Source organism: Hydractinia symbiolongicarpus, chromosome 14 (genome assembly GCF_029227915.1).
Source record: "Hydractinia symbiolongicarpus strain clone_291-10 chromosome 14, HSymV2.1, whole genome shotgun sequence".
In the NCBI taxonomy this organism is placed as follows: domain Eukaryota; kingdom Metazoa; phylum Cnidaria; class Hydrozoa; order Anthoathecata; family Hydractiniidae; genus Hydractinia; species Hydractinia symbiolongicarpus.
The window spans coordinates 17,798,598-17,818,084 of record NC_079888.1 but is presented as its reverse complement, the minus strand read 5'-3'; the positions used below and the strand labels follow the sequence as shown (position 1 = coordinate 17,818,084).

Here is a 19,487-nt window from a genome sequence, read left to right as displayed (position 1 = left end):
TTGAGTTATTACATTCTCTTACAAAAAATACGTCACTTTAATTAATTACAATATATTACCAGGCGATGACATCCTGACGATGGGGTCACAACACTGAATAACAATTGTTCAATTTTTTACAAAATCATCAGCCATTAATATACTGATTAGGGGTCAGTAAGGGTTACCAAATCTTAGAATAAACATGGATGTTTCATGTTTGATGTGAACACATAAGTTTGGTAAAATATTTTTATTTCAGGAAAATTTTATTTGCATATTTAAGGATAAGTTTCTACAATTACAATCCCTTTCGGATTGCTGTGCAACTGGCTTTTTAAATACATTCCAGATGTAACCATTGCTTGCAAAATTGCACAAATATCAACAAATCATGTAACCAGTCCCAAAAATTGCTGCAGAAAATGAAGATGCTTGTATTCCTAACTCAACTGCATAAAGAACTTGCACATTATGACCCCTCTTGTATTATCACTCATTTCATTTACCACTTAAAATGGTAACAGACCTGTGACAAAATACTTTATCTGTGCATATATTTTTATTCATATTTGTACGCTTTCATATTTGTACGCTTGTGGATGGAAACGCATGAATAGACAAAATTCTGTGTATGTCTTATAATAGTCATTTGTTGTGTTTGATACGATTTTGGAGAGTAATTGGGTTAAACAACAACATAAAATGATTCAAAATTATATAAGATATTTGCAGATAAGGTCTCAAAGAAGAAATAAGGAGGAAAACATTATGCTCATGCAAGAAATAAAAAAGAGAGCTTAGAATAGGAAAGTTATAGCTTGCATTGATAACCTATTGTGGTTCATATTAAACCATAACATGCATCCTGAGAAATAAATGCATAAAATAATCTTATTATGTACAAAATATACCATCTTTTGTACATATGTAACTAAATACAGTGATTTGCCAGCCCCTGGGTTTTCTATTTACATACAACATGCATTTCTTGTTTACCTAATCAGATCTTTGTGTGCAACATTTCATTTTCCAACTAACCCATAAAAAATGCAAGGAGAATTTTATGTTACCAATTGCCTTAGGTACCTTCTTAATACAACACAGTTAGCACTGTTCTCTCTGAAAGTAGTAGTCTATTATGTTAAATGTTCTAAATATTTAAAATATAAAATAAAGCTCGACTCGAAATTAACAACAAGAAAAAATACATATGCAAAAACTTACAATTCTTCAGAACCACCTTGTAAAGCCTTTTGTTCTTCTGCCTTTTCTACAAAAAACAAACAAACCAAAACTTATTTTATTTGAACTTAGTAAATTATTTTTGAATACATAACATTGAATATTACTGACACTTTCCATTCTTTCAAACGCACTATAAAAAAAAGAGAATGCTTGAAACAGATGAATGAATTGGGGATCAGTAGCTCAGTCGATAGAGTGCTCGATTCATATTCTAGAGACTGTGGATTCGTTCACCACCTGTTGTCTAGTTCAGTAGAAATTTCATAAAAAGGTTTCTATAGCTCCAATGGAAGCTTTAACCACTCTAGAGCTACCTTCATGGTTCCTCATAAAAACAAATAACAGGATATATACTTTGAAATTAGTTAGGCTAACTGGCATATAAATCACTACAACCAAGAACAAGACGGTAAAGAAGAAAAACTACAATGCACTATAAAAGTTTTATATTCTAGGATATTTTTGTTAACCTACTAACCTACACTTGTGATATGTAATGTTTTACAACAGAAAACACCACTGCAGAAGAAGGCTGCTGCAGTCAAACTTTATTGCCAGTTCAGTCATCCTAATAGCTCAAGACTAAAACAGTTGCTGATAGATGCAAATATTAATGAGGTTGAGACAGTTAATCATCTTAATGAGCTTGAGCATTCCTGCCAAATTTGTTTGAAATACAAAAGCCAAAGCCAACCCTGATTGTGGGTTTTCCAATGGCAAGACAATTCCATGAAAGTGTAGCATTAGATCGAAAAGAATGGTCAGATTCACCAAAGGTTTGGTTCTTGCATTTAGTGGGCCATTTTACTCGCTACAGTACTTCATGCGTCATCAAAACAAAAAGGAAAGAAGAGATAATCAGACGAATCTTTCAAATATGGATCTCCATAGTTGGTTCTTTTGAAAAATTTCTAGTTGATAACGGCAGAGAATTTCAAAATGAGGATTTTGTATCGATGTGTGGAAATGTCAACATCAGAATATGCATAACAGCTGCAGAAAGCCCTTGGAGCAACGGTTTGTTGGAAAGGCATAATTCTATTCTTGGTTATGTTAGCAAGATGATGGAGGATAAAGTCACAGTGGATTTGGACATGGTAGTAGCCTGGTCAGTGAGCGCCAAGAATTCCCCAAAAAATGTCAATGGCTACAGTGCTACCAACTTGTTTTTGGATTCAACCCAAATCTTTTGAGCTGCGATAATGCAAAGTTACCAGCTTTAGAAGGAAAGACTTGAGATTGTTGCAACAAATCTAAATGCTATGACTCTGCACGGAAGGCGTTCATACCAAGTGAATCAGCGAAAAAGGTTAGAAAAGCAACGTCAGGTGATGTTAGATTAGAAACTGGGGACAAGTATTTTATAAAAGAAACACAAGCAATGCTTGGAAAGGCCCAGGTAGTGTCATAGGACAGGATGGAAAAAGGTTTTAATAAAGCATGGCAGTTTGTACGTCCGTGTACACCCTTGTCTTATCCATAAAGACAAAGGTTCTTCTCTGATTGATGCTACTCCCAAAAAAAGTTGCAGAAGTGAACCAATAATATCTTTAATTAACACCGATAATCCTGTGAATGACAAAATAATAGTTGATGGAGATAGTGAGACAGTGATAAAGAAGAAAATTCTGAGATTGATTTGCAAAACTTCCAAAGTGATGGGCCAGAAACAAGGGATGCCATTAGAAATGAGAGACAAGTTTAAATGATATGAATAACCTAACCAGCAGCAGCAGCATAAGTGAACTTTCCTTAGATGTAAAAAGCAGGGACATACAAGACCAAAACTGAAAGCTAAATCATTTGTGTAAGTTCAAGGACTGTGATATAGTTAAAGATGTGGAATTTATATCAAGAGGTGGTAAAGCAACTGGAAAATACAAATCCTATTTTAAAATATATGAGATGTGAATAGTAATTCATTGTCATGTGTTGATTAGGAGGAAATTGAAAGATGGCCGCCAATAAACACAGAAGAGGTATACTTCTTTCGTAAGTAACATTTGCAGATTCAGATGTCTTGGATGCTAATATTGACAAAGTGGAAAAATTGAATGGGAAGAAAAAGACAAAAGCCAGATTAGTTGCACAGGGTTTTGAGGAGACAGAAAATGACATTTTAAAAGACTCCCCAACTTGCTTGAAGGAAAGTTTGCGTTTGATACTCACCTTCATTGCTTACAATAATTGGAGATGCAATTCTATTGATAACAAATCTGCATTTTTACAAAGAAAGGAAATTGAAAGAACTGTTCACCTGAAACCTCCAAAAGAAGCTGATAATGGAAATCCTTTGTGGAAGCTTAAGAAATGCATCTATGGTTTGGTGGATGCTTCTCGCTGTTGGTATTTGCATGTAAAAGAAGAGCTCATAAATCTTAATGTCTCAGTGAGTAAGAATGATCCTGCAATATTCTACTAGCATCATGGTCAGCAATTATCAGGAGTAATGGCCGCACATGTTGATGATTTTTGTTGGGGCGGAAATGAGAATTTCATCAAAAATGTTATACAACCTTTACGGAAAGTGTTTCTTGTTGTATCTTTCGTTATCTTGGGTTAAGGTTGAGCCAACACAGTGATTTTACCATTTAAATCAACCAAAATGCGTATGTTGAAGATAATGAGCCCATTAAATAGAAAAAGAAAAAAGGGAAAGAAGAATTGTCCACTAAATGAAAATGGATCAGGGAATTCAGAGCTTTAATAGGAAGGTTGTGCTGGTTAAGTGGACAGACAAGACTCGATATCATGTTTGAAGTCTGTGAATTAGGACTATCAGTGAAGGAAGCTACAATAGATGATTTTATAAAAGGCAACAAAGTTCTGGTAAAAGCCAAAAATGTTATTTTACAGTTCAAAGGTACTATGAAAAATTTGACTCTTAAAGTCTACAATGACGCATCCTTTGCAAACCTTAGAAACAGAGGATCTCAAGGCGGATATATAATATTTCTGAAAGACGACTGTTGAAATCTATCACCCATTATGTGGCAGTCAAAGCGCTTGCAAAGAGTACAATGGCTGTAGAAAATCTGATTCAAGTGGAAGCTGCAGAAGCAGCATTTTGGTTGTCAAATTTACTTACTGAAGTATGTGGTCGTAATGTTTTAAATTCCATTAAAGTTACACAGACAGTCAACAACTATTTGAAGCAGTTGATTCGATCAAATTTGTTGTGGATCACTACGGATTAGATTCGTCTATACTTAAATGATTGACAGAAGAGAAATAACAGATGTAAAGTGGATTGATAGCAAGAAGCAAATCGCAAATTGTCGTACAAAAAGAGGAGCGTCTACTTAGGGACTATTGAAAACCCTTCAGCGTGGTGGGCTCCATTAATCTCAAGTTGGTGATGCTAAAATAGTGTACATAAAGATTGAAGAAAAGTGGGGAAGATTGTTAACCTACTGTTCATGTTTAGACTGTAAGACTAATTACAATAGTGTTGGATGGGGTTTTAGTTACTGTTTGGTGCAGATCTGATACATTGGTACAGATATTACAACGTTTTGTTGCTGTTGTGTTTAATGATTGTTGTTGGAGTTGGAGCTACAAGGATTATCAGGTTAGACGTTTATTTCACCTTTTACCAATTTTGACAAAATTTAGGAAAGTGAAGCACTACTTTATTCTGCCTTATATTTTTTGAATAGGATCTGCATTAAAAAAAAACTGACAGAAATAATAAAAAATAGAAAATAACAAAACGAGAAATACCTTTTTTGATTCTAAGTTTATTTTCTTCAAACTCTTTTGCAGCTAGAGATTTTAATTCACTCCCCATAACACTCTGTAATCCTCCACGGTTCATGTTTTTTCCACCACTAAGTTTGACATTATTCTTTTTATGATCTTTGCCTAGTGTCACTGTCTGCCCACCGTAAAACACATCACCAGCATCTATGTCTTTTCTGAGCATTCTCATGCGACTTCCTATTGGTTTTTGACCTGCCCCAGGCCTAAAGAAAACAATATGATTACTTTTTATAAAGTTTCAGGATCAGAAAAATATTTTAAAGGTCAGAGAAGCAAAATAATTGAGACATTTGTTTTAGATACCAAGCAATAAAGTATATAAATCTTTACAAAATTTGAAAACATTTTCCAACACATATCATTTTTGTTGAAAAAGAAATAAATTAAAATCAGATTGATTGTTACTTTTCTCTATTTTTTGTTGCCTGGTAAAATTTTAACACAAAAATTAGTAATTCAAATAGCTACTTCCATTGCTATTTCTAAATTCTTTGATGCTTTGAAAAATTATATTGTTCAAGTACAAGTTGTTTGAACGATTGGCAACAAAAAGTCATTAAATTCTGCTTTTACATCTTTAGGACAAACACAAACTAAATCAAATCCTGAAAAATACTGTACATTCTACGTATTTCTTCCAAATTAATAAATATCAATGCATTTTTGGATAATTATAGTTGTTTAAAATTTTAATCCCTATGTGCTCAGTATTATAACATTGTAAATTTTTTTTTCGATAAATGTCCATATTATTACAAAAACTGTGTCTGTTTGTCTGTCAGCAGCAAAGTCAAATACATTCTCTACAATCTTCTTTAAAACATATAAAAACCATGTTATAAAAAACTTTGTTTACATTGGCTAGAAAAAATCATGTATTAAAATGAAATAATTTTGTTAGCTAAGAATTTTGCTAATGTATTATAATTTGCAATGACGAGTTTCAAAATTTTCAAAACTAAGTTTTTTTTGTGGATACTTGTACAGTTAAAATAGTCATAGGTGTGCAAATAGTCACAATAGGATAGGTTCCTACTTTGTTTTTTTCACTTATTGTTAAAACCAAAAAAATTTAATCTAACAAATAAATACATCAAGAATGATTAAACACAAATGTCAATGCTATATCTGATTTGTCACATATTAAAATGTCATCCCTTAATTTTTATCTGAGGCCTTTGAAATTATTATCGTCACATCAATTCTATGAAATTAAATCACAGCTAAAATAAACAAACATAATTTAAAACGTGGAAAGGTTTACTGTAATTTATTTCAAACTTTCTTTTTATAACTTTCTGTTTTTACTGCCAATAAATAATTATGTGTTCTCTTTTGTCTTTGTATAGAACAGTCTTAAATTTTTATAAACATCTACCTATTTCCACCTCACCACTCTTGTTGCTGAGAATTTTTTTTTGTTTATACCAAAAATTGCTCCATTAATTGTAAAGTTATAACAATGTGTTAGACACTACATTTTTCTTGAGGCACGTTTCACTAATGGATGGAGTGTATAGGGCAAAAGTTTACTTTTGAAGGTTAAAACAAAGTTTAAATAAAATTTTATAAAATGCTTACCCTCCTGATTGTAGCTCCATTCTATTAGCTCTTGCTTTCTTAAATGCTTTTTGTATATGGTATTCACAGTACTCCCCATAGCTTCTACAAGAATTAAATGTAAATATATATTACTTTCTTAGAAAAGAACTGCACAATTTACCACCAGCCAAAATCTTTTTATTTTTGTTAATTAATTTTCATTGATTTATTTCTTTAAATAGTATTAAGTGATTATGACCATTAAAAAACTTGCCGTAACTGGTGTGAGAAAAATAAAAGAAAGTGCATGATTATGAGGCATTATTGATAGACATTTTTGCCACGATACAATAAAACCTTAATTACAACTTAGCTATATTTAAAGATTGATTCAACTTTTGAAAAGTGGTATAACTTATCAATCTTGAAATATCTTGTAAAAAAGGAAACTTACATGTTGACAAACATTGAGCATGACTTTCCATCATTTTTTCGAATCCCTTTGCATACACCCAACTCTTTTGCCACTCCGATTTCCATTAGCTTTTTAGGGTTGTCAAGTGATATAGATAACTCCTGATAAGTTGACTAAATTATAAACAGCATGGTTTATTCATATGAACAACAATGTTATTTTAAAATAGCAAAGACCTTTTTTAATACAAAAAAAAATATTTCTGTGAATGCCAGAATGCTTAACCATCAAATAAATGTATTAGGCTTTGATAGATTCTCCTATGCTTTTAAATTTGACTAGCGTGCAAGTATGAATATATTCCAGCAGCTTGCTTTGCACAAATGGAAAAGTCCATATTTAGCCTCAATATCACAATTTGCCATCGGTCAAGGTCTCCTAATCAGAAATTCTGCACATGCAATGGTGAGTGGGAGTAGGGAATTTGTGTTGAAAAGAACAGGTTTGGGTCAGCTCTGGACATTTTGGTCATGTGGCACTTACACAAAAATTTTTAATGGAAACTTTTACAAATTCATAAAAAATATAAAAATGCACTTGAATAGTGAACTCATACATCTTGTTAATAGGCTTGTGCTTCTGATTGCGTAATGGGTATTAAGAATTTACAGATAAATACATATGATTTTTATTAAATGCAATACGTATGATAGTGAAAAAAATCTATTGCAATAGAGTAACATTTAAACTTCATTTTACACATTGAATGGTCTTATTATAAAACACAGCAACTTAAGACAATTTCTGTTTTTCTGGATAAAAACAAAGTTATTTCTACTTAATTCAATCTTTCTTCCAATTATACTAGTGCTAATGGGTCCAGGTGCAAATTTTGCTACTACATAGCATTGAATTATAAAGATATTCAAGCTTCACATGAACACGTTTTGTTAGTTGTTACAGCAAAAAAAATTCAAAGCCAAACATTAAACAGAACCAGCATGTTTATAAGACATTACCTTTTCTTGTTTCATAATTGTTGGATTTAGAAGCCCAATTACAGTGCCCACTTGAATTTTCCAATGTTCCTTATATGTATCACCAAAGAGAAAAAAACCAACAGTTTGATTTTCAGTACCAACTCCCAAATCACTTAGCTGCCACACTAAAAAAACAATGTGTATACTATTTTATTCAACTAGTCCGTTCTTTTTATACTGCTACTTACGGTAATATTTTGTGCAACAGACAGACAAAAAGGGTGGTATAATGTGCCAAAAGATTTTAAGGATAATTATAATATATAATTAAGAACACAAACATACCACTAAAATTTTTTCCATTGGCAGTTTTTTTTTGAGCAACCTTTTTCACTACAACACCAATCGTTACCCAGTCTCCCTCGATATCATTGTTTTTTAACTTTGATTGAATTTTAGAGATGTGTATTATTTTTCTTCCCCTTAGGCGACTTTCTAACACTGATGATGATAGTTTTGGGTGACTAAAATATATAAAAATATGGAGAAATACATTCTTTTACATTATCTGATTATTTTTTTTAATCATTTGCATTATAAGAAAAAGTATATGTCAGTTTAATACTTGCCATGAAAAATATGGGTGACTTCTTAAACTGTTTCCCCAATATTTTTCATTTTGACTCCCCACCTCCCCTTGTTTATTCAAGTTCGCCTTTAGCATTATACCGCTCCCTTTCCTACATACTTAATCTAAACTTCACCCTCTCTATATGAAAATAAAACTATAATAAATATCTTAACAAAAAAAACAAGAACATTTACATAATTTACATATTTAGCTTTAAATTAATTATCGGATAGCTGTAAAATATCATAATGAAAAATAGAGAGACAAATTTTTCAAAATGCAAACATACACAAAACAAATAGATGGACTACTCTCGTCTTATCGTTTTTGTTCGTTATTTCATATAAGCCCACTCCCTCCACCTCAGAATAAACGTGCTTTTTTAATGCTCCTCTAAATTTCGCTTCAGCGCTCTGCAATTGGCAAAGGAATTTAGTAATTACAAGGAATCTATACTTCGCATAAATCGATGATGGTTAAACTCAATGAGCTCACTTTGATATCATTCCATAATTCTATAGATTTCTTTTTTTTTTAGTGGTTTTAACTATTTAACGGTTTTTTCTGTTGCCGAAGGACTACCTAAGCAAATTCTTAAATATTACGATACTTCTCCAACAACCATATGCCATATCAAATATGTCTAAAATTCGAAGGCTGTGGCCCTTTTGCCTGCTACAAATTTTTGCACTTATATAAGCATTTTTCTTTTTTTCTCTCTCAAAAAAAAAACAACTTTTTAAACCAAAAAAACTAAGAGTCATTTTTTTCATTTCTTCATACACTTCTCTAAACACAACTAATTTGTTTACCTTTTTTCACATAAACCTATTATTTAACTTCACAAACTTTGTCCTTGCACTTATTTTATTATATATATATATACTATATATCTGTTTTGTTTGAGAGAATTTTTTTATAACAGTAACAACATTTGTATTATCTTCAATCCAAAAATATAACATGCAATTATGAACTATGACTTTTTTCTTATGGCGACAGTTGAAAAAAAAATACAACAAATTTCTCTCAATAGTTGGTTATTCACAAAATGTTTTAAACTTTCAGGAAAAAAATAATGTGGAATAAAAAAATGGCAATCAATATAGTTTAACATTTTTGTTAATTTTGTCAACAAAACTGTACAGAAAAAACAAGAAACATATGTATATGCTTAATTAAACTGCACATCCTATTTCAGCTAATTAAATGGTCGCCATTAACTACTCCCTGACAATCATAACTCCACCCAAAGGCTATTTTTTACTTTGCGAAAAAAGGTTCTAAGCATGTGATTGATACTAGCAGAAAATTTGTGGGAACTGGTAACATTTAGAACTTAAACTGTAGAAGATTATACATCAATCTTATGTGTATTGCTCACCTTACAGCAATGCCGCCATAAGTATAAACATGGCTACTTGAGGATGAATTTGATTGGTTGTTCATATCTGCACTTTTTCCTACAAATTAAAATAGAATTAAATGCAACAGAAAACAGGTAGGTAATTTTAGGGTCAATTATGTTAATTTTAAAAGATTTGCAACCATAAAAACAAGTTGTCAAAATTGTTGTTGCTTTGATTTATCTATGAATTTATTATTGCTGTTGTTTTTTATTTATTAAAAAATTTAAGGGCATTTAAAGAATGTGTAGCCTGTAGTTGCTCAAAACATAACACAAAATCAATCACATGGCAATCATAATATGTAAAGAAAGGCTCAATGATTTGCATAAATCAACAGGTAAATCAGATATCTAAGATGTATACATAACATCAAAATTAAAATTACAATTGCACAACCCTGTTCATCATCTGTTTAAAAATGAAACTGAGGCCTAATACTTCGAATGTTCACATATGACATTTTTATATTACTGTGGAAAGTTTATCATTTCTTGAACATATAGTTTAGTAGGCGACGTTTTGGGAGATCCTTCTCCCATCATCGGGCAGAAGATCAAAATTCATAAAAACTAACCAATCAGAAACGAGCTGATAATTACAGTTAATTACGGTAATTACTTTTTCGGACCTAGATGTAGGTAACTACTTCTTCTGTAGGGCTGGGAACCAAATCTCAGGAAGTTGATACGAGATGCTGTTTTTGTGTTTGTTAAGTGCTACACTGTTGATGGTTTCTTTAATCTTCCTGGTCGTTGTTCTGGATTCTCTGTCAATGATTTTTTTCTCATCCCAATTAAACTGATGACTTCTGCTCCAGCTGTGGTCCGCAATTTTGTTTTTCTTCACATCTCCATTTCTCACTGCGCGCATATGTTCTTGTACTCGTTGCTTAAACTTTCTTTTTGTTTCGCCTATGTACACTGCATCACAACCTTTACACGGGATTTCGTAAATAACATTGCATTGTTCTTCCAGGTTTATTTTGTCTTTTGGTTTAGACAAAGTGCTTCTTAGGGTGTCTTTAGAGTTAAGAATGCATTTGATCTTGTGTTGCCTTAAAACTCGACGAAGGAAAAAAACTTGCCTATCATGTTCAAGAAATGATAAACTTTCCACAGTAATATGAATACTGAACAGAAAAACCGAAATAATATCTTCAATGACTTTTTTATAGTTAGTGTATACAGATGTTATTTTTACTTTGACTAACTGGTACAATAATGACTTGATGTAAATGAGGTTTAGACTGCACACTAATGAATTTATAAAATATCAACGGAAAACTGTAGACTACTTGAAATTGGTTTTTCTGATGCCTAAACATTGCAATACCATAGATGTATAAATAACACAGAACAGAATTTTCAGCTTTTTTAATTCAACTGTTTTATCAATTTACTTGTGGGGTTGAAAGGTTAATTTATTGAGGCCAAGCTGGTACATGTAATTTGTGCTTACCAGTGAAAAATCTTTTATTCCTTAAAAGTTTGTGAGAAAAAAATTACAACATTTATATTAAAATATAACAGAGAAAGGCAATTAGAAATTATATAAATGAAAATGTAATCCACCATCTTGTAAAGCAAATGAAACAAAAATATATCATGCTTACTTTTAATAACTGGTGATATGCCATCTTGTTTTGTTTTTACTTTTTGACCACTAGTTGTAACAGAATTGTGTGAAATTTTTGTTTTTTTAGTCAAGTCACATTTCTCTTCATAGTTGTCTGTTTTCTTAGGATCATGTGCAACTCTTGGTTTCTTCTGAGTGGGAACAAAATCTTCACATACTTTCGACTTCTCTTTAGAAGGACTGATCTTACTAAGAAATTTATCTTTTAAGTAGTTCTGTTTGTTTTTGACAGGTTCGTTTTTATAGAGTTCATTATCATTGGGTTTATTTTTATCCCATTCTTTTTTGTTAGATCCTAGGTCTTCACATTTATCATTACGTATTAATGACAGGTCTTCATTATTCGATGAACAAAAGAAACAGCTGCTCCGTTCTTTATCTGTTTGTAAATCGTTAAGAAAAGTGTAGCGTAGCAAAAAGTATAACTTTTTTTGTATTTTATATGTGCTAGCTTTTACATGTCAGTATGGGCATTCAAACTCTATGATTTCTACTGCTTGGGAAGAAAAATTAGAAAAGTAAAAAGTAAGGTTTGCTAACAGTTAGTTTTACTTCAAAAGACTAAAAAAGCAGGGCATACATGACACTCCTGCTGTTTTGCACTGACAGTTTGTGTCCCGAAAAAACTTTTCTTGCTGTAAACTCTAATCTGACAAAAATGTACAATAAAAAAGGGATACTGTGAGAGCACAAATTTGTTGAAGGTTTTGCATTATAGCTTTCAACACAATTTGCTTTCTTTTTCGGAGTTTTCTTTAACTTCTTTACAGCTTTTAATTTTTCTATTTGTGCTTGAAGAGCAGCAATCTCTGCTAAAAAAGAAAAAGTACAAGTTCTTTATCAATCAAATAACAAGAACATTGTTTACAGGGCTTGCCATAAGAGGCGTGCGACCTCACGCGCACGCGCAAAATGTCAGAGGCGTGCGATTGACCACACTCGCAAAATTGTATAAAATTTGAAGTGATTTCCTTATTTACCTTGCATTTTCCCTTCTTAATCTTAGTTTTAACCGCACCACAATAAGATAATTTAGATACAAGAAATTAATTTAGAACAGGGTACAACAGTGCCGCTTAAATCTTACTTAACGCAAATTTTACAACGTCGTGTAACGATCTCATGTCTACATAAAGAACCTTTACATATCTTTTGTTTACATTATGAACTTAATTGCTTTATATTGTTATCGTTGTGAGCGAGTCACAACAATAAGATTTGATGAATCCTTTTGTTCTTACATGAACATGCTATTGTTTAAAAGTGTTAATGATCACAAAGCTATTAAAAGGTATTTCCAAAAAAATGAATTAACACTCGTAAAGCGTTAAAGATTTTGTGTTTAATGTAAAATCATGTTTATGTGAAGAATGTAAAATCACAGCGACCATACTAAAACTTTTTTTAATAGCTTTGTATCTTGCGCATTGCTACCTGTTTTTTTCTTTCTCTGTTTCGATACTCACATGCCTTGATTTTTAAAAATAGTTTGTTACTGGCTTTTTATGTTTCGAGACGAATTCATTAGGCTAGGGCATCATTAGGTTATATATCGCAAAAGTTGCCAGTGACATGCTTCAAAAATGCTTGTCACTGGCACAGCTTAACATTAAGCAAAACAGTAGAGGAGACTCAATTGTTAGAGTCTTCGCAGAACATCTCTTCTCACAAAATCGAGGACAGGGCTGACTTATTGCCTGCTGTGTTGCGTGGGTGACAGAACTCTGGACTTCTTTTTAATACGATATACAATTTTTTCAATTATTATTATTAAACATATTCGATTTCTCTTTCCACTTTTAAAAAGATTTTGTAAACTTTATTCAACTTGCTTATTCTTTGGTATTACATCACAAAAACATTCGTCTGAGAGCTGTATTAAGGTACAGGACACCTAACCTCTCCCATGTTCTGGTTACAGTACAGTCCAGATGTAAGCGTACGCGTACGCTCAAGTTTCACACCTTTTTCTCGGAGGCGGTAGTTGTTTGTCTTTTGTTCTTATTAATTATCTTGCGAGTCTTGTAAGTCATTAACTTGCGCGTAATAAACAAAAGATTATTACAGAAAAAATATCTTATTATAACTGCACGTAACTATTGTTAAATAGTGTTAACATAACTATTCCCAATAGCATAATTGCAAATGTTATCAACTCTTTGATAGTTTTATTAAATAAAAGTTTTGCGTGGAAACTAAATAAACTAGCGAGAAGGCATTGTTGGTTGCGCGGGTTAAATAAAGCTTTTAAGTGATAGAAATTATTATGTTTTAACAAAGATTGAAACTTTAATTTTGATAGAAAAGCTTTTTTAGATCGCATTTTAAAAGTTTAAAAACGAATAGCGGCGATAGAAATGTTTTTTTAGATCGCATTATAAAAGTTTAAAAACGAAAAACGGCGATAGAAATGTTTTTTTAGATCGCATTTCACAAGTTTAAAAACGAAAAACTGCGATAGAAATGTTTTTTTAGATCGCATTTTAAAAGTTTAAAAACAAAAAGTGGCGATAGATATGTTTTTTTAGATCGCATTTTAAAAGTTTAAAAACGAAAAGCGGCGATAGAAATGTTTTTTTAGATCGCATTTTAAAAGTTCAAAAACGAAAAACGGCGATAGAAATGTTTTTTTTAGATCAACTTTTAAAAGTTTAAAAACGAAAAACGGCGATAGAAATGTTTTTGCGCAGATGTGTCTCCTTCTCTTTTAAACCTCCTTGCTTATTTTTTTTTTATTTAGATCATTGGATTTGTTGTTTTTTGAAAGAGCTTGTGTTTTTTAAATATATCGAGATTAAAATCGCATTACTATAATTAGTTTCGTTGTTAAAAAAATAAAAATTCAATGGCCTTCGCGTTTAATTTTCTCTCGCGCAGAGTATTGTTTATAAACAATGTTTCTTGCTATGCTTTTGTTTTTACCACAAAGCAATTATTTTCGCGCAATTTGAAAGGAACTCGCTATCCTATTGTTTTTTTTAATGAAAGCAATTATTTTTGCAAGTTGAGCGTACGCGTACATCTGGACTGTACTGTATGTTTAACTTGGATGCATGCACACTCTTCTCGCAGTATTTTCTTGACGATGAAGGTCGGACTGACTTGTGGCATGGTTCCAAATGGTCTTCCGTCTTTCATTTGAGTCTCAGTGTAATGCACCAGTGGAGCATAAGAGTGTCAGCATGAAAGAAAGGGGCCAACTTTAATGTTCTCTAAAGTACCTTACGTTCTTCATAATAACACCGACCGTTTTGATTGTGGCATTCATTCAAATTTCACAACAAAATTATGTTGGCAACTTTTTTGCTGACACAACTACAGTCATATTGAAGAAAAACAACTTTGTTCATTACTAACATACTGACAAGCAGTGAGCGGGATTCAAACAAACTCACCACACTAAGTGCGGCAATATGTTAGTAATGAACTCAGATAGTTTATCCGGATGGTGTGTATACATATAGGTGAATATTTATCATAGCACATCCGTATTTCATTCTCAACAGAGAATGCTTCACCCCGATCAGACCTCTGATCATGATGGGCGAGTATAATGCGTGTAAGTCATAATGAAAGAGAACTACTTTGTTCATCACTAACATACTGCCTGGCAGTGAGCGGGATTCGATCCGCAGTCCCCATAACTGGGAGCAGCAGACGAACCCACTACACTACGTGCCGCTATATGTTAGTGATGAACTCAGATAGTTTATCCGGATGGTGCGTATACATATAGGTGAATATTTATCATAGCACATCAATATTTCATTCTCAACAGAGAATGCTTTACCCCGATCAGAACTACGGTATCTTCGTATTTTTATTCGGCAATTACGTTAAGGTGGAAGTCAACGTGGATCTTAATAATAAGTAACATATTTTAAAGAACCAGAGAAAGCCTGTGGAAGAAAAACATTCAGAGACTTTAAAACAATTAAAAAAAAACGCACACCATCGCACGCCCAGGGCCTTTTGTGCGTGCGATGGTGTGCGGTTTTATTAGAATTAATATCATTTAAGGTTCCGTAGCCCATAAACTTTCAAACAGATGACACTATGTTATTTATTTACATGTTTAATTAGTAGCACACATGTAGTTTTCTTAATGGAAATCCCAGGGTACAAATTTGTAGTAAAAAGCAAAGTACAACAATTTCTTAAAAACAAAAAATTTACCAGATGCTTCATCGTCACTTTCTTCATCAACATCAGAATTCAAACCTTTATCCTCCAGCTGGTCATCCTCCTCATTTTTTATGCAAGAAGACTTTCGTTTTTTTTTTGGAGGTGAGCTAGCATTTTCTTTCTCCATCAATTTAGTCAGTATGTCGTCAGTAGAATCGTAACCATTGTCATCCTCCATTGGAAAGTTGGCCAATATTTTGTCGTCATCTTCATCTAACAACATACTGTCTCCCATTTTGTTTTATTGTTGTTTTGGGAATTTCTTTACCACTTAAAATAAATTTTTTAGGCAAAAAATTTCAGACAACACATTTTTAGGCAAAATAATGTTCAGAAGTTTTTATCATAAAAATTTATCAAAAAAGGAAAAACTAGAGAACGCCAATTTTTTCAAGAAAAATTTGATTAGAACATAGTATTTACTTATAGTTATGTAATTAATCTCTAAAATTGGTTAAAATTCCAAACATTCCATTATATTATCATTACGGTGATTCCGAATTTTGTGATGTTAAAATCATAGCTGCTACAATCCACGAAATATTTAAAAAAATCTCTAATGAGAAAGTCTGAGAATTACAATATTGTACATACTACTAGCTTTCTCGTTTCCCTCAATAAAAGCAAGTGATATAGTTGTTCATTCTTTTTTCTGTTGTTAGATTTTACCTAACATGAATTCCTAGATATTATTTTTATTGTAAACTCATACTAAAAACAAATACAACCTCAAAGATGGAGAGCAGTTATAACTTTACTTGATTACCTTTAATTACAATGCTTTTCTTGAAAATAAAAATTGCACAAATGCTCGTTACTCAAAAGTGAGGGATAGAAACTTCGGAGTATCACAAGTTGCATGAATAATTATTTTCATAATAGACCATTGTCTTTTAGAAAAAATAAGTGATCATTTTTATCATAGACGAGCGAAAGAAAGGAGGCCTGAGTTAATCATTTTATTTTCTCTTGAAATGTTCTGAGTTAAATATTATTTTTTGAAATATTATTTTTCGTAAATGATTAAATTTTTCTGTTTGGGAAGTTCACGAACAGAAAAATTTAATCATTTAGATTAGAAATGTTTTATAGATCGCATTATAAAAGTTTAAAAACGAGAAGCGGCGATAGAAATGCTCATTTTGATCGCATTTTAAAAGTTTATAAACGAAAAGCGGCGATAGAAATGTTTTTTAAGATCGCATTTTAAAAATTAAAAAAGAAAAGCGAGATAGAAATGTTTTTTAAAATTGCATTTTAAAAGTTTATAAACGAAAAGCGGCTATAGAAATGCTGTTTCAGATCAAGTTTTAAAAGTTTAGGAAAGCAGAACAGCTATAGAAATGTTCTTTTAGATTATTGCCAGCTTAAAAATATTACTACATAAAAACATTGGCTACGTAAATCTAATTTTAAGGGCTGTGAAGAAAGTGTATCATCATTTTTTATGAAAAAAAAAAAACTTTAATTCTAACTTTCAAACTTTTAAAAACTTTTTTTGATTTTTTGGTTTGGTATTCCCCATTAATTTTGAAGAAGGCAAGGGAATTTCCCATTTCATTTTAATGCATGCTTAAATCATATAAGTAAAACGAAAGTGAATTTTACGGCCTTGTTGTGCCCTCCTAGTTCTCTACATGGCTGATAAAAGAAGATGAACAATTTATTTTCAGCCACATTATCTTCTTTGAGATCACACGCTGTGATAATTTAGACGTGCTGTATATCACACGACTTGTCTTCATAAATTAAAAGCTTAGGTGCGCGTCTCATCACTCACCTTTAATATTTATATGACGAAGACTGCTGCTCCCTGCAATCAGACATAGTAACATTTATAATCTGTGAAAATTGAAAAGAAAAAGAATTAAAAACGAAAATTAAAAAGTGATCTACATTGGAATTTCCCAAAAATATCAGAGATGGAAGTGTTATTATTATGGAAGATTATTCCACACTTTTGCAGCTCTAAAATGGGAAGGCTTTTTTTGCAAAATTCAATGTTGACCAAGGGAAGTGTGAACCTGTTTTTTGAAGCTCCTGTTTGATGATTGTGGCACTTTTTTGCCAAAAGGAATTTTGAGCGCGTGTAATCAGGAGCAATGTGATTCATGGCTTTGAAAACTAATATGGCATCGTTTTTGATGTGTAAATTATTCATTGAATATTCCCTCTCTTTCCCAAGAAAGGTACAGACACATTTTAATTGTTGTCCTAGTTTCGTCAATCTACCTTGGGTGGCACAAGCCCATGCTGAGGAGCAGTAGTTGAAATATGGCATGACAAGTGCATTAATTACAAGGTTTTTTGTGTGAGGTGTTAAACAAGATGCAATGGTTCTAACTTTAGAATATTTAATTAGTATTTTTCTATTTATGTCATTAATGTGCTCTCATTGCATTTTTTGATCAAATGTTATATTTAACTTTTCCACTCCTTTTCAAAGGAATACCCAGAGTTGAAAGTTTTGTTCTCAACTTTTCTTAACCGGCTGTTGTTGCCGAAGAAGATTGTTTCAGTTTTGTCCGTTTTAATAGTCATTTTGTTATTATTTAGCCAGAGGTCGGCTTGCAAAACTTAACCTTTACGTACGTAACCGGTAAATAAAGATTTGTTGAAAAGACTTGATAAATAAATACTTAAGGCTGAAGGAATTTTGTACCTCAGTTTACGTTGTCTGTATCTCAGGTATACCATGTGGGAAAATTTCATTATTCATTATTCATTATTTTGCCCCTCCGCCTAGCTAGCTTGAACCCGAAACCCTCGGAGCCCGAACCGGAACTACAACGCCGAAAGACAAGCTCTGGAGACTAGGACATATATCCAAATAAGGCAAGGATTGATCACACTACTTTGTATGGCACGCATTGGAACAAAGGCCCTTCGAAATTTAAATTAGCACACTACATTACATTTGAAAACATTAAAAAAAAGAACACTTTTAATCGATTGCGACATCAATCGAAATTACGCAATAGCTTTTTCGAAATAGGATGCATTGAGTATATTTCATTTCTTTCTCTGTGGAACTGTGATAAATATGTTCATCACTTATGTATATTAAATATTTAATTATTTTTTTGTTTATTTATTTTCTTTATTATATGTTTTACTATACCGGTTCATTAATTTTTTCATGCAGGGTTAAAGAATGTGGCTCAGGGGCGACTAAAAATTGGAGGGTCAGGAAATAAAGCGTGACGACATGTGTAGGAGAACTGTTTTGTATATATATCTGTAAATTGTATATAGTTTGTTATATTTATATCTCAGTGTTCCCTGTCCTGCAAACATGGCATTTGTGTATTTGTTTTGCAGTGAGTCAGCCATGTTTGTTTTGCTGTTCTGTCCTGTACTTTCCCCTGACCACCTGGGCTCTAGTCAAGACTCTCCTTTAGCTGTAGGATGGAGAGTCCAGGTATGGTCAGTGGGTGTGCTAGCTTGTATCAGTAGGCAACAGACATGTAACAAGTGAGGAGCTATATAATATATTTAACAACATACACAAGTGTTCTTGTCTGTCCAACACCTTACAACACATGCAGGGTGATTCGTTGTTGGAAATCCTCAGTGTTGATGGTGTGGTGATGTGCAAAGCATGTCCAGAGGGGTTTATTAAGATATTCTTTGAGTGATCACTTCATATTATATGCGGCGGCCGACGGTAAACTGAGGTACAACTTCCTTTGGCCTAAAAC

General features: G+C 32.3%; 1 protein-coding gene across 2 annotated transcripts in view; it reads right to left on the bottom strand.

Annotated features, from left to right (window-relative positions):
• The window catches only part of LOC130625903 (protein MCM10 homolog), a 36,546-nt gene extending 20,490 nt beyond the window's left edge, over positions 1 to 16,056 (bottom strand). Inside the window, exons 1-11 of one of the 2 annotated variants that reach the window (XM_057441031.1) lie at positions 15,778 to 16,056; positions 12,282 to 12,413; positions 11,696 to 11,980; positions 11,579 to 11,656; positions 9,942 to 10,020; positions 8,272 to 8,450; positions 7,966 to 8,111; positions 6,986 to 7,119; positions 6,571 to 6,654; positions 4,951 to 5,192; positions 1,207 to 1,252 (exon numbers count right to left, since the gene is read on the bottom strand). In XM_057441031.1, coding sequence (XP_057297014.1) covers positions 1,207 to 1,252; positions 4,951 to 5,192; positions 6,571 to 6,654; positions 6,986 to 7,119; positions 7,966 to 8,111; positions 8,272 to 8,450; positions 9,942 to 10,020; positions 11,579 to 11,656; positions 11,696 to 11,980; positions 12,282 to 12,413; positions 15,778 to 16,021 — 1,649 coding nt within the window. In that variant the 5' untranslated portion in view covers positions 16,022 to 16,056. Of the gene's footprint in view, positions 1 to 1,206; positions 1,253 to 4,950; positions 5,193 to 6,570; positions 6,655 to 6,985; positions 7,120 to 7,965; positions 8,112 to 8,271; positions 8,451 to 9,941; positions 10,021 to 11,578; positions 11,981 to 12,281; positions 12,414 to 15,777 lie in introns of both variants that reach the window. The other variant, XM_057441030.1, reaches the window with a different exon arrangement.
• Between the last annotated feature and the right edge of the window lie 3,431 nt (positions 16,057 to 19,487).